The 14,671-nt window shown below is 50.3% G+C and overlaps 1 protein-coding gene and 1 long non-coding RNA gene across 4 annotated transcripts in view; both read left to right on the top strand.

Annotated features, from left to right (window-relative positions):
- Positions 1-9,879, top strand: part of Nfatc1 (nuclear factor of activated T cells 1) — a 106,191-nt gene extending 96,312 nt beyond the window's left edge. For all 3 annotated transcript variants that reach the window (XM_029471871.1, XM_029471870.1, XM_021150633.2), the window contains exon 10: positions 8,107-9,879. In XM_029471871.1, the coding sequence (XP_029327731.1) occupies positions 8,107-8,109 (3 nt within the window). In that variant the 3' untranslated portion in view covers positions 8,110-9,879. The remainder of the gene's footprint in view (positions 1-8,106) is intronic.
- Positions 9,880-10,284: 405 nt separating this feature from the next.
- LOC110284480 overlaps positions 10,285-14,671 on the top strand; it is a 33,535-nt gene continuing 29,148 nt past the window's right edge. Inside the window, exons 1-2 of the long non-coding RNA XR_002376953.1 lie at positions 10,285-10,361; positions 10,458-10,536. This is a non-coding gene — a long non-coding RNA (uncharacterized LOC110284480). The remainder of the gene's footprint in view (positions 10,362-10,457; positions 10,537-14,671) is intronic.

Raw genomic sequence — 14,671 nt, 5'->3', positions numbered from 1 at the left:
GTATTTCTGGTTCTGCTCACTTAAATCACTCTCCTCTTAGGCTCCAGGCTCTAAGTTTAGCCTCAGGTTTTAGCTAAAGGTGCATTTTCTGGGAAGGTTAACAGATACTTTTTGTAATTATCTTTTAGTCATAGGAATGGGAGAGAATGCCCTTCCTGTCTGGGTTTACTCTTTACAGAGTTATTTTGGCTTCTCTTAAAAATAAAAATATTCTCAATTGAAGAACTCTGGGAAAAACATGCATTTTTTTTTCTGTCCCTCGGAGGAAAATGGAGTCAGCAAGTGACCATGGCTTTTTGTGGTGTGTGTTTATTTATGCAGTGGGTCAACCCATTGGGAAGGTCTATGGGGCCCCCAACATGGTCTGCTGTGGGGTTCCGTGGAAAGGATGCAGACAGAGCTCTGAGGAAAGCCCTCTACTCAGAGAAGATGCCCTCGTGCCTGCAGGCAGCCCCTGCTGAGGGTCCTGGGTTCCTGAGGCTGCAGTCACTCACTGTTCCTTTCCAGGTTGGAGCCAGTGTCACTGGTGTCACTGGTGAAGAGGTGGTAGGCTTTGTGTCACTAAGTGAGCAATGTCTGTGTTAGCAGAGAAAAGTGTTTGGATACCACAGCTGTGGAGTTTGGTTTGGTTTGAAAAAGCCTGGCCCTTATCTATGTTAATTAAACGTTTTAAATGCGAAAGCAACCGCATCACATGGCCTGAAGTTGATGAACCAGAATTCTAATTCTTTACGTTTGAATCTAGTGTCTGAGAGTGAGAATCAGGCATCTGAATATCACCCAAAATGTTTTTACCTGTCTCTCCCGGTTCCTCATTCCCCAGGCTGTGGGCGGCCCCCTCCCCAGCGCGGTGGAATTCAACTGGCCTCTTAATGAGTTTGGGTCACTGCTCAGCCTCAGACAGTCCCACCAAGAAAGAGGGACAAATGGAATTCGTGGGCATGTGGGTGGCCAGGTAAAGGCGGCTCAGCTCTGTCAAATCACCGTTTTCCCAGTTCGCCCAGATCTCATGGCTGCGTCTGACAAGAAAGAGGCTTACAAAGCTAACCTTAGCACTGACCTGAAAACCAAGCACGGATATTTGCTCTGATAACCAAGACACACATGTCCGTACACAGCTCGGAGTCTGGAGGATAACATATGCAAGCCCAAGGGGAGGCTGACAACCTTTGGGTGGCCATTTTGAGCCCTGTGCACAGACTTGGCTGTGGAGTGCGGTTTTGTCCTGCTTTGCATTCGATTCAGACCTTGTGACTTCCAATCTTCTGCCGGGGCCTTTCCGTTTTCCCCCTGACAGTCAGCAACTAGAAAAATTCACCAAAGAACACTAGCACCCTTGTGACTGTCACAGCCGAGGACTTGGATGAGTGCGGTGGGCATGCGCCACCATTTTGTCCTGGAAAATACTTATAGTCACTGAGGAGTCACAACCACTCGTCCCATGACAGTCTGGGAGCTGAACACCCGTGGGCTGCTTCCCACCTGTCTTGCCTTCCCTATCCACTTGAGGACCAGCCAGCCTGACCACTAGGGTTTGTCTTCAAAGTTAGATTCGTAGTGACATAGGACGGCTCCTGAGAGCCACACAAGATGAGCCTCATGAGTTGGTCATCCCATACATGGTGGCCACTCGAGGACATTAGATGACTTAGGAGGGAAGCGAGGCAGTGGAAGCAGGCAGCCATCACCCCTGATTGGAGACGTTCACTCAGGCGCCATTTCTTTCTCCATTAGATGCCTGAAGGATATTTTAAAACAAAAGGGGTCAGGGGGAGCCTGGTGCCAGCTGCAGCCTTCACTGCCACACCTCCCAGGGCTGTTTTCCCAGACCCAGGGCAGGTTTTCTGAGGAAAGGTCTTCTCACTGGTTACTGGAGTTTGAATGAGGCCCCACCTAGCCTGTAGGCGCTCTCAGGAAATCTGTGGTAGAGCTGTGCTTACTACAAACAGTGCCAGGGTATTTTCGCACAGGCATATGGTGGGCTTAAGGTTTCACCTTCTTCCTGGGGTTCTTTGGTACCGCTATTCTGGTCACAGGACATCCTGCATCTCGGTGATACACTAGATGTCAGAGCTCAGGCTTTCCTCTGGGACCATTACTTTCTGCTGCAACTCACAGTGGGATCCTTGCTGCTCTCTGTGGAGTCCCACAGCAAACACCTATGTTGCCAGTTTGCAGGACTGTTGCTAAGGTGTGTGAGGTGGACTGAATTGAGCCCTCAAAGGGCAGATCTGGAAGAGGTCAAGTTTTAAAATGAGGCAGGAAGCAGAGGTGTTCCCACTGAGAAATGGTGGGATCCTGTACAGTGAGAGCCTTCCTTTCAAGCTTCCTTCAAATTCATTCCCGACTGTTCACGCCAAGGAGTGTACCCGTCGGACTTAACCCCTCCACACTACAGCAGTGCGAATGAAGTTCATGAAAGAGGATGCTAGCAACATATTCTCTTCAGCACCAATTTAACTACCTGCATCTCTGGGGTGTATTTGTTCACTGGCTGTCTGCCCAGTAGAAGAGAGATGCTGACTCTAGAACTGTTTGACAGCTCAGGCTTCATGTGGGCCTTTGATTGCCTACCTCAGTCTGCCTACCTTTGACCTAAGCACGGGAGAGCTGACTAAATCAAACCAATGCCCCAGCTTTTTATCCCATCAGAGGTCACCATGAGCTGGCAATAAGGGGCATGGCGGGCACTCTGTGGTTTGTTCCAGTTTAAGAGATGCAGTTGGCAGGGAAAGAGGACCGGGACTCTGTGCCTCGGGGAGCTCTGCAAGTTAAATAAAACCTTGAAGATAGGAGATAGGGAGAGAGAATTGGGAGGGTGGAAGAGGCCACAGGATCTCAGAAGCCTGTACCCCCCCTTTTGCTCTCTGTCACTTTCTCAGCGGGCCCTGAGCCACCAATCTAGGCTTTTCCTGAGTTTCCTGCTGCGGTGGACTTTTTAAAATTCTCATCTAACCCTGTGGACTTTGCGCGGGAACACAGGCAGCACAGACCCAGCTCCAGCTCCAGGGGTCACAGCGTCATCACTGGCAACAATAACCACTTGACCTTCTTTGGAGTCTCTCCATAAAAGAACAATGGTTCAAACTGGTTACTTTATATCTGCCTTTTTCTCTCGGATGATTGCTACAAGCACCTCCCCTCCCCAGTACAGACAGGAGCCTAGACGCCCCCAAAAGGTGAAACATGACGGCCAAAATAATTGTTCATTCCTTAAAGCTTGACTACGATGACGACGGAAGGCCCTCCCTGGACTCTAGAAACCAGGAATTCAGAGACTTTCCCGAAAAGCTTTCTCCTTCAGAGGCTGAGCTAGAGGCAGCCATGTGTCTGCTCTTGGAATACTGGTTGGCTTACAGTCTTCTCTGCAGTTACATACAAACCCACAAGTGACCAAAGATCTGGCTCTCTTGGGCACCTGAAAGTGTGGGAAAGCACAGTAGTCTCACGTGGGGGTGGGGTGGGGGGGGGAGGACTCTACCTCACTTGGGGAGGACTCTACCTCACTTGGGGAGGACCTTTCTTCTGCCTAGCGGGTGATTTGCACAGCCAAGAAGCCCCTGTGCGAGGCTCAGAACTTCTTTTAAGATTTCCAGGGGCTACCAGCACAGGCAGAGAGCTACGCCTGCACTTTCAACTCTTTAGTTTTTATACTTGAAGAAAAAAAAAATGCTGACTTTCCATTTCTCTCGATTCCAGGCATGCACGCAGGGGAGGGTGTGAGTGTGGGTGTGTAGATGTGATGAATAGGGACACACACAGCCTGTGGGCACATCCCAGGTTATGGTACCAACTCAGAGTGCCACACGCATAGAGGGAGAAAAAAAAAAACAATAGTTTCCACCTTAGGAGCATTTTAAAGAAAATCAAATATAAGGGAAAAAACCTTCTTACTTATTAAATTGAATTGTGGTCTAACAGTTTGCCACATCCTGTTAGGGGACATCTGACTAAGTGAGCAGAGGTTCCTCTTTCAGGCAAGTCGTAAGGGTCACATGTCACCTGCAGTTCAAAACACCTCTATAAAGAGATGCCTTCGTGTTAGTGGAAAAGCTGAATAAGAAGATGGAAATTATCAGTGGAGAGAAGACACGGTGGGAACTCGTGGGTGTCATCACCACAGCTGTATCAGAGAGAAAGCCACCCCAAGGGAACCAGCAGAACCAGGGATACGTGGGCTGGCAGGGACCCGGGTGGTGACCTCATGGAAAAGAAAGTGGTGGCAGGGAAAGAATGGGGGGTCAGTGGTTGGTCAGGAAAAGAATAGGGGGGGGTGTCAGTCATTGGTCAGCCATCTGTTAACCATACCACCTCAGTGTGTCCCTTACCCACCTATAAAATGAAAGTACAGGTGACTTCACGGACATGTTCTATAAATAGTCCTGTGGCGTTTATTTCATGGTTGCAGCACTCTCTCTCCCTGCAGAGTGGGATGCCATTAGAAAGCAGGTGTCCATCTTCAACGTCCCACTCAGTCCCGTAGGCAGCTCTGGGGAATGTCTTACTGTGGAGTATGTTTGTGTGAGCATGTTTGTGTGAGCGTGATTGTGGAACGTCACGATCCTAACTAGACACTGCAAGTCAGGGGGACAGTGGGATGGGAACAGTAGGATAGACTTCTAGCCACAAGCATCGGGGCAGGCAAGCTGGTCAGTGACCTGAACCCAGACAACAGGTGCACAACGACAGGCCTTGAGCTCTCCTGAGAACTCAGTGTTCAGCCCCAAACAAGAAAGCCCAGTAGACATTTGGTGGCTTACTGCTGCCTCCAGCTGGGGACCCGTGTGGCTGACGACCACTGAGTAATTTCCCATCTCTCAGTAGGGCTCTCCCTTTGAGGTTCAGGTGCCCCAGTGGACAGCAGGGGAAAGCCCACACCTCATGTTTCTTCCTCTTTTACCTTCAAAGCCATTTCTTGTGGTCTTGTCAGGCCCAGAAGCATCTCAGCTGCTCTGCTCAATGCCTGACCACCCGTCATCCTCATCCCTCAGAATTCCCATCCATCGTGATTGCTCTTCGGACCTTTTTGCCACATTGTTACCACATCCTCAACCATCTCTCATGGACCACCACCACCTACCTCAGGCCACACAGTTACTCCTCAGACTTCTCTCTTCCCATTGTTCGATCCCCCAGGCTTCTCTCTTAAATTGTCCTGATTCCTCGGAGCTCCTTGTGTCTTATATCTTAGTGTTTCTCAGACTCACTCTTCTCTCATCAGCAACACTCCTCCTCCGTCCTCCATGTGTGTGTGTGTGAGAGAGAGAGAGAGACAGAGAGACAGAGAGAGACAGAGACAGTGACAGAGAGGGAGACAGAGACAAAGATGTATATGTGTGTGTGAGACAAAGAGACAGAAACAGAGAGAGACAAAGATGTACATATGTATGTATGTGTGAGAGAAAGAGACAGAAAGACAGAGACAAGGATATGTGTGTGTGTATGTGTGTGTGTGGAGAGAGAGAGAGAGAGAGAAACAGAGAGATAAAATGTGTGTATGGGTGCATGCCTATGGCATGTGTGGAGGCCAGAGGAAGATTAGGGCATCCCTCTTCATCTCCACCTCACTCCTGTGAAATAGGGTCCTATCACCTGACCTTGACTGGCAGCTATCCAGTCCCTGTGATCTTCCTGACCCTGTGCCCCACACTGCTGGGATTACAGGTACGCAGCCACACCTGGCTCTTTAACATGTGTGTGCTGTGCTGAGGATTTGAACTCCAGTCTTCACACTTGAGCAGTATGCCCTCTTACTCCCTGAACCTTGTGTTCAGCCCCTGCCACCCTACCTTGTCGCTCCTCATGCTTTCCCGGCTCTCCTCACCACCGTTGCTCCTCACATCCCCCCCTTCTTGTCACTACACCGCAGGCTTGCCTCATTTGTCTCAACCTTTCTCTTCACACCTCCTTCTCTTGTTACTATTCTTCAGACTCCCCTTCACCATTAAGCACCGCTAATGGGAGGATCGGTCTGTTGGTCCATCAGTCCTACCACTTAAATGGGCAACACAATGCGGGTTCTCTCCGTGTAGTATGTTTGAATGATGTCTGGCTTCTTGCACAGCGTCCAGTTAAAATGTATCTGGAGCACATGAAACCACTTCTGCCTCTGAACGGCAGCTCTGCTCCTAGTCTTGGCATTTCATACTCTACACACATCTTTCCCAGCCCCACATGTCCACCTGCTGCTCAGAGACAGTCCAGACCCCCAGGTGAGAGTGCTTGTCCACTCAGAATCCTGGTGCTCTCAAGGCTTGGGGACAGTGTGAGACAAATGGGGCTCCCTGGCAGTCAGACGAAGCTGTCACCGGAACAAAGATGGGTGTGGCACAGTGGAGGTTGCTGCGGCTTGTCTCCACCTCCACACAGACAGCCTCTGCACATAGCTCTGTGCTTCATCAAGTATCTAAGCCCTTCTGACTTGGCCCCAAGAAATCCTAATTTCAAGCAAGTCATTTTTCACCATGAAAGAGAGAGAGAGAACCCCTAAAGAAATGAAATATGTGGTCTTTCTTTGTCAGCTCTTCTTTGATTTGACTCTGAAGAAGTTGAATATAAATTAGACAGGCGCCTCTTACAAGGAGGGCTGTGCTAGTGGAAGGGGAAGAAGAGCTAACCGCCTCTTAATGCCGGGTATCCCTGACCTCTGCTGGGGAGCCAAACATGAAGCTCAAGAGGTTGGCAAGAGAAGAGTGAGAAACGCCGCTTGGACTCAGGAGGGCCTCAGGAGAGCCCTTTGACAGTGGCGTGTACTGCATAGAGCAGACAACCCTTGGTCCTCCTGGGGTCCCTGCTGCCTAGCTGCTTCTCAGGGCTGTGCAGACGCCCCGCACCCACACTCCAGTATCATGGAAAATGCTGGTAGCTAAGGAGCTCCCAGGGCGCACTCCAGGGACAAGTTGAGTCCTGATTGCTGGTCCCAGACCAGCCTGTGAGCACCTGGGCCTTGTTATTCCTCATTAGTGGCTGAGAAGTCACAGGGCCAGAGGGAGCGTGCCTGCCTTCTGGTATTTTCCACACCAAAGGGTGGGCCCTCTCCACAGTGCGCTTGGTGCTGTGGTCAAGGATCAATCCTGGAGCTCCACAGAGGCGCCCAGGAGTGCCCGCTGCCCCACCCCACCCCCAAGAAGCTGACCAGGAAGCAGCCATGGTGCCTATCTGTAAGTGTGACTTTTGAGGGAACAGTCCCAGGAGCAGCAAAACCACCGGGGCGTCCTGGAGCGGCGTGGCTCTGGTACAGGGAGCCTCGAGGTTATAAGTCTCTTGCCAGGCAGCCTTTTTGGGGCGAGCCGCCAGGCTTCCTCCTGCTATCAGTTCTCATGACACAATTCCTGGTTCCCCCAACTGCGTTGTTCTGTTATTGTTATTCTTAAAACTACTGCTGAGGAAGGGGTGTTGAAAGGCAGCTTAGGGAAGGGAGTGGCGATGAAGCGCACGCCCCCTGATGGCTCCAGGAAGCGTCCTCAGACAGGCTGGGGCCTCCAAGGGTGAGCTCCAGGGGCTTATCTAGGTGCAGGCGGGGGCTCCAGCCCATGGGGAAGGGAAGCCCAGGCGGTTCCGTGACGTCAGCATGGGTGCCCTGCCTTCCAACTCTGTTAGAAAAATGGGACGTGGTGACAGCCGCCCAGTGACATTTCCTATCTCAGTGTGGATCAGGTGGCTGGGCAGAGAGAGGCAGGGTGGAGAGGGAGGGATGTTGTGCTGTTTGCTAGCTAGCTTCTCTCATTTCCTGTCCATCTGCCAAAAATCACACGCTGATAGTGGCCATCACTGGCCTGTGGGGAACCAGTGTGACTTAACCCTCTTCAGAAAAACAAATGAAGTACCACAAAGGGAGGCCCACCGCCATGTTAGGTCTCAGTACCTTCTGTCTCCCCCACTGAGCACGTTCCAGGAGATGTTATGGTGTGTCAATGTTTTGTTTTACAAACTTATGGAACATCCTGGAGTTGACTCCCGTCCTGGAGATGGTGTTCTGTGGCATCGAAGCGTCACAGACGGAATATAACCCATTAGAAATGTAGTTGTTGGCACCCCTGCTATTGACTTGGAGGCTGGCAGTAAGGTACCATTTCCCTAATACTCTCTCCTCTCGTTTTCTTGCAGTAAATGAGATCATACGTAACGACCTCTCCAGCACGATCCCCCACTCCTAATTCAGCACATCGGAGCTGGCAGAAGCTGTGAGGAGTTGGCTCAGTGCAGACAACCGCGCTTCAGCAAGCGAGACTTTGATGAGATAAACTGGACCCACATCTGGTACCACTCAGAAATCCCAACTTACCGAACGAACGGAACGCGAGGAGCTTATGTCTGAAGAAGTAGCTCTCCAACAAGGACGGAGGAGCGGGAGAGGGGCCCGCTGCATCTCCTGAAAGAAACACCATCTCACAAAAGGAGAAGGGCTGGCCAGTGATGCCAGGGGCAGACGCTGGTCCACCGTGTGGCAGACTGGCCCCAAGCCTGACCCTCCTGCCCACTGGATCAAAACACTGGAAGTGCCTTATTTAGTCTGACCACACCAGGGCATATGGAAGTGAACACTGAATTTCCTACCATGAGAGTATTTGTGGGAGCCAAAGCTATTAAAGAACTCGTCCTTAGGAGGCTTTATCTTTTGTATTAATTGATAGGATTCTGAAGAGCCTCCTGCTTATCTCTAGCTTTTCTGGCTGCCCTACACAATTTGCCTGCCTTATCCAGTGCATTTTAGAGGTCTTCCAGCCTGTCTTCTCAGCTCTCTCATAGTCAGCCCCCTCCTCTGTGTGACTGAAACCACAGGTCTGTTATTAATAGCATGCTAGGATTCTTGTTCTTAATCCAGCTTTGAACATAGTGAAGGAAGTCGAACAGCACAAGACAGGGTCCTGGACAGAACAAAACCTGCCTGCTACAGGACAGAGCTTGTGTTTGCATGCATGTACATATAGGCATATATTTATGTATAGATGTCCAAGGACAGAGGTGGCAATGAGCAGTCTATGCCCACCAGGGGCCTTCCTTCTATGTTAGCAATAACCAGTATCCACCTTGAGAGTGCACCTCAGAGTCCAGACCCGGCTTCCCACCATCATGGTCTGTCCTTCCATCAGTGACTGAGCACTCTAGAGCTGTGCTCAAATGCCCATCGGCTACCAAATGGCAAAATCTGAAAGTGGCTGTAAATAACCATTACAGAAGGAGTGTAATATATTTGTTCAATTATAAGATTATTATTTCACAGAAGCCTTATAGCTCTCTGCTTCATCTAAGAAAACAATTACCAAAAAACAACGTTTCTAACTGCAGTCTGTGAACCGTGCGTTTTCAGATTGGTTACTGGTAACAGATAAGCTGGTATCCGCTCTGTGTAATTAGCTGCTTATTTCAGTTACTAGCAGTGACCTATTATTTCTTATAACCAAAAAAAGCATGGTTTAATTAAAACATGTTTAATGATCGTGCCTTAGGAGTTAATGCCCCCTTATGGAACATGCCTGAATTGCACCTGTGGCTGGAAGTTTGAAGTTACTCCCAGACAGATGGACTCATGACAGGAAAAGCTCTCTCACAGGAAGATGCATCTTTAAAATGTCTGTCTGTACGATGGTGGCTTACCTTTCCCAATTCACAGAAAGAAACGACTGTCTGAAAGTCATACTGAACGATTTCGCACGACTGTGAAGAGCTGGCGCGAGCTGCCTTGTACAGACATAGCTCCTGGCCGCCTGCAGGCTGCCTCCCGCCTGCCTCTCATCTGTACCCCATGTTTATTAGCATCATGGAGTTGCATGAAACATTCTTAGTAGACTGTCATCTGAAAGCAAGCGTTTGATATCTGTGTCAGCTATCTTTGTAGTTAGGAGATGGATCCAATAAAGCAGTATTTTTTTTCTTTTTTCCCTTTTTTTCCTTTTTTTTTTTTTTTTTTTGCTGGGCAGTCTGTGTGAGAGTGGTTGTGGGTCACTCTGCTACATTGTGAGCGAACATAGGGCTCTGTAACAAGTGCTTTGCAACATGGCTCTGGCTGTTTCTGTGTCATCTAAACACAGGAAGAAAGAAGTGTGTCTTGCTCTTCCTGAGAGAGAGTGGATGTTTGGTGGTGTTCTCGGGACATTGTAAACAAAGCACTCCAAAACAAACAAACAAACAAACAAACAAAAAAACGCTCACCCAAGCTAGGTGGGGAGGGAACTTCTGCTTAAAGCCAAAATACTTTCACTCAGAGAGAGATTCTGGGCGAGGCTCTGACCACCCACATGCTCTCATGTTGCTTTAGCAGGAGAGTGTGTGGGCTTCAGATGACATAGTCAGGGCCTTCCCTCTCCACTTGCTCCACTGCTGCACGTCTCTTCCCCACACGGACCCCTCTTTAAGCTCTGGTAATCTCTACTGAGATTCTCACAGATCACGGGTACACGGGGCTGCCATTAGTATTAACAACTTTAAGTGTCTCCAAAACAATATTCTTCCTCCAGGACTCCAATACCAGAGTCCTTGGCTCCTTAGCTAGGAGGTTTACAGGGTGACTTGCATACTAGAGAAATCACTTGTAAGGTAACTAACGAAACCCGTATGTATTCATCTGGATAATCCCAGGATGCTACCTCGGGGTTATTAGATAGAAGTCAGCTTTGCCACAAGCTCACAGGGCCTGCCCAGCGGAGGGTGATGCGGGAGGAAACGGGCAGCTTATTATATCCAGAGCCTTTGATCTGTGGGTGAGTGGTGAGGCTCGGGTCCAGGATTCTGGGTCTAAGGAGCAACAGACTTGTGTGTGTGCAGAACAACCCTGAAGCTGCCTGTCCCCTGCTGTTTTGGGGACTGGCCCAGCTGGCCTTTGAGGATAGTGGCTTTGTGCAAGGTAGCTGGCGCTGGGTGCTGCCCTGATCAGCGTATGCTGTGTACATTCCCACTTCCCCAATCCCAACAGTAAACTTTTATATCTCTCCGAATGCACACAGATTTACAAAATAATGGGTGAGCTCTGCCCAGGAATCTGGGTTTCTATAAATAACATTATTGGGTTTTTGAACCTTTTACGTTGATTTTAGTTGCTGAGGAAATGTTGTGGAATCCCTAGATTCACTTGAAGCAAGCAGGTTGAGCAGGTAGGCCAGCAGGAACACTACCAGGGCAGTTGTGTGCGTCCCTCTTATCTCCCAGAGCAAAACTGCTATTCTCAGGGTGGGGGTGGGGGAGCTAGGAGAGACCTCAGCTTACCTGGGACTACTGGGTCCTCAGAAGATTTTCTGGCTTAGTTGATATAAATGGGCTTACACCACATTGTTCTGTGAGCCTGGCTCATATCTGCAGTGTGGATACAAGATAGTCCCTGTCAGTGTGCTGTGCCCACGCCCACGGAGCCACGCAACCTGCACAGTACAACCCCCCCCCCCCCACACACACACCATGCCACTTTCTCATTCCCCACAGGCAGTCTTGGCTGCTCTTCACCTCCAGCTTCTGTAAGCACTGCTATTGTGAATACTCACACATGTGTGCTCTCAGCTCTGGGAGAGATGCTGAGGAGGAGAGCCCCTGGTCACATGGCAACTGAATGCAAGTTCACAGGACTCTTTAAATCATCCATCCCTGAGACAGACCCAGCTCACTAACCTAATTTGGAATTACACATGTGAAGCACATCATACTTATAATTCTTTATGCCAAAAAAATTAAGTTAGGTCAAAGATGACTGAATGTTTGCTTAGACAGAAGCCGAGAAAGCAGGCCTTTAGACTGCCTGTGAGGACTCTCAGCGGAGCTGGCCCTTCTAGGGTTTCTGCCGGGAAGCTGGAACCACAGAGCTATGTGAGTCATTCGTATGGTGCCAGCTGAGCCCCTGGTGACATGCCTACTTCATACACAAACTAACGCAGTGGAGAAAGGAGCCACGGCAAAGACTTGCAGAGCAGGGAGGAGCAAGCCCGGAGTGAAAATGTCCTCAAATGACAGTCACTGTGGCGAAGGCTAAAGGAGGAAACCCAGGCCTTACGCTCTCCTCGTGAGGTTCACAGTGCTCTCTGTTTCTAGGTGGTGTCATCAAAAAGCATCCTCACCTCCTCTGGCCCTATAACCAGCAGGCTTTCAGACATGATGCTTGCACCCTCTGTCTGACGGCACACAGGGGTCTTGCTCACAATGCACAGAACAGTAAGCTGCTAGCTGCAGCTCTGCCACAGCCAGTAGCTGTCCTTTTCTCTACAGACAAGGAAACTCAAATAGGATTCTCTGAGGCTGATGTGAGTCAAAGGACCGTGGTTGTCTGCTGTACTATCATGCCATTCCCCGTTGGTGTCACCGGGTCTAGCCTGGCCTAATGAGAAGCCGAGCCCCACCTGCTCCTACCATCCTTCTTTCCAGCCATCTTTTTCAGCGGTGACTCTGCCACTGCCGCAGACTTCTTCAGGACAAGGGCATTGCCCACACCAAGTATCTGGTTTTAACCCTTGAGACCTGGACGTCGGTTTGCAGATGATCTAGATTCTCCATCTGCCACCAGTTCTCAGAAACACCCTACGCTCACACTGCCTAGCACAGATAAAGGCCACCACACTGTGCTCAAAGAGACTTGTTCCAATTTTGTCACCACTCACTGGCTGGAGAAGAGGAGATTTGTGGCCCTACCTATGACCATCGGCTTCGGGTCCACTCGGCTGCCAATGCTTTCCCTATCTTCCTAGACATTTGTCTTCAACAGTGGAGCTCTGAACTCCCAGGAACCAAGGCTGACTGTGGCTCCAGTCCTTGGTCCAAGTACAAAGTGTGAATCACAGTCCCTATGCAGACAATGGGGATTGGGTGTGGGTAGCTGCACCCACAACCCCTGTTTGGACACTGGGGCCAGAGTATGGGTAACTGAAACCACAGACTGTCTGTGGACACTGGAGCCTTAGTGTGGACGGGTGTACCCACAGCCCCTCTATGCACACTGAAGCCTGGGTTTGGACAGCTGTGTGCACAACCCCTCTGTGGGCTCCAGGTCTGGCCTTCTGTGGCCCATGCTTGGATGCCATTGACAATGCTGTAGGCGGAGATCTAACTGGGATCTTTGAGGAGATCCTCCCCGTTCTGTTTCTTCATGCAGAGAAACTGAGTAGCGGTGAGTCAGGAGACTGCACAAACGCCCACAGGGGCAGAGCGTTTAGTGGGGAAGGGGGAGCTGAAAGAAACCCCACAGCAGCAAATCCTACCTCCCGAAGGCCTTTACCCCTCCCTGGGAATGGGTCGGCTTAGAGCTAAATACTGTAAACCAGACACCCAGAGATGCCAGACTCAGGGAGGGCAGGACAGCTTCCTCCCGTGGTTATGGAGGACGCTCATGGAGGAACCAGCCACTATGCGCTGAACAAGTTGGATCCTAAAGATTATATGAAGGTGAACACTGCCGAGGCTCAGCAGACACCAGCCAAGACAGTGGGCAAAGAAAGGGTTAGCAAGCAAGCTTCCGGTTCCCTGACCACAGTTGGACCTTCCTAGTGGACGCAGGAGATCAGGGACCACCTGGCCTTGCCAAGCCCCACCCTCTACCTAGTAAGGATAGTCCTGTGAAGTCATTAACTTTTGAGGTGTGTGCTGCATGTAGGCAGAGAGGTGACAGTCTGGGGACTTGCAGAGCTTTGTGGGCTGCAACAAAGGGCAGACCTTGTCCTCTGGGACCAGGGACCTGCCGCGGAGCAGCAGTGCTGTTTGCCAGATGGGTTTCTGAGACCGGGCTGTCAAGGAGCAGAGAGGCATGATGAGAAGCGGATCAAGCACCATAGAAACCATGACGAGCAACAATCACATACTGCGTGTCAGTGAACGTAGTGATCCAGGGTGTGTCTTGAGCCAGGGTCGCCAGCACAGCCACCATAGGGGGAGTAGAATGTGACATGCTACAACCCCAAGGTGGTGCTGGCCCAAGATGCAGCCTGAACCAGCCAGTCATGCTCATCTCTGTCCAGGACAGAAGTGACCTGCTCCCAGGACTCTAATGTGACCATGAATGCCCGCCAAGGAGCTGCAGGGGACTACCAGGGGCCTCCAATCCTCACCAAGCCTGAGCTTACCCCTCTCTTCTCAGTCCCAGCTAAGGATATCACCTGCCTGAGACCTGTTGTGGCTCTCATGTTTCTGGGTCTCCCCTCCCCTCACTCCAACTCACATGCCCTGACTCTCCAAGTGACTAAATCCACTTCCTTCAATTCCTAAGGCTTCTTGACAAAACTTTAGTGTCCCTACCTATAGGGAAAGGACAGAATTCCCCTGCAAAAAACTCCTCAGCTGTCTCTGTGATTTGTGATTTTTTTTTCAAGTGACAAAGGAAACACTTGTAAACCTCGACCAAGGTCCAGGCAGGCCATTTGGGTTGATATCCAGCAGTAGAGGTGTCACCTCCAGCTTGGTGTCGGCCAAGTCCCAGTACTGTGTTCTTCCCAGGTGTTCGGCTCCCACAATTCCACCAGCAGCACACCCTAAACCTGCATTGCCCAGTCTCTGAAGTGCAGGATCTCCTCCAAAGCCGATGGCCGGGTCCTCCCTGGTACTCAGCAAGTGTTATGCCCCAACAAGCGAAGACTGCTGTGTTAGTTTTCTTCTTCTTCTTCTTCTCCTTCTTCTTCTTCTTCTTCTTCTTCTTCTTCTTCTTCTTCTTCTTCTTCTTCTTCTTCTTCTTCTTCTCCTTCTCCTTCTCCTTCTCCTTCTCCTT

This window comes from Mus caroli, chromosome 18 (assembly GCF_900094665.2).
Source record: "Mus caroli chromosome 18, CAROLI_EIJ_v1.1, whole genome shotgun sequence".
Taxonomy (NCBI): domain Eukaryota; kingdom Metazoa; phylum Chordata; class Mammalia; order Rodentia; family Muridae; genus Mus; species Mus caroli.
Note: the sequence above shows the minus strand (reverse complement) of the source record. Positions and strands in the feature narration are given on the sequence as shown.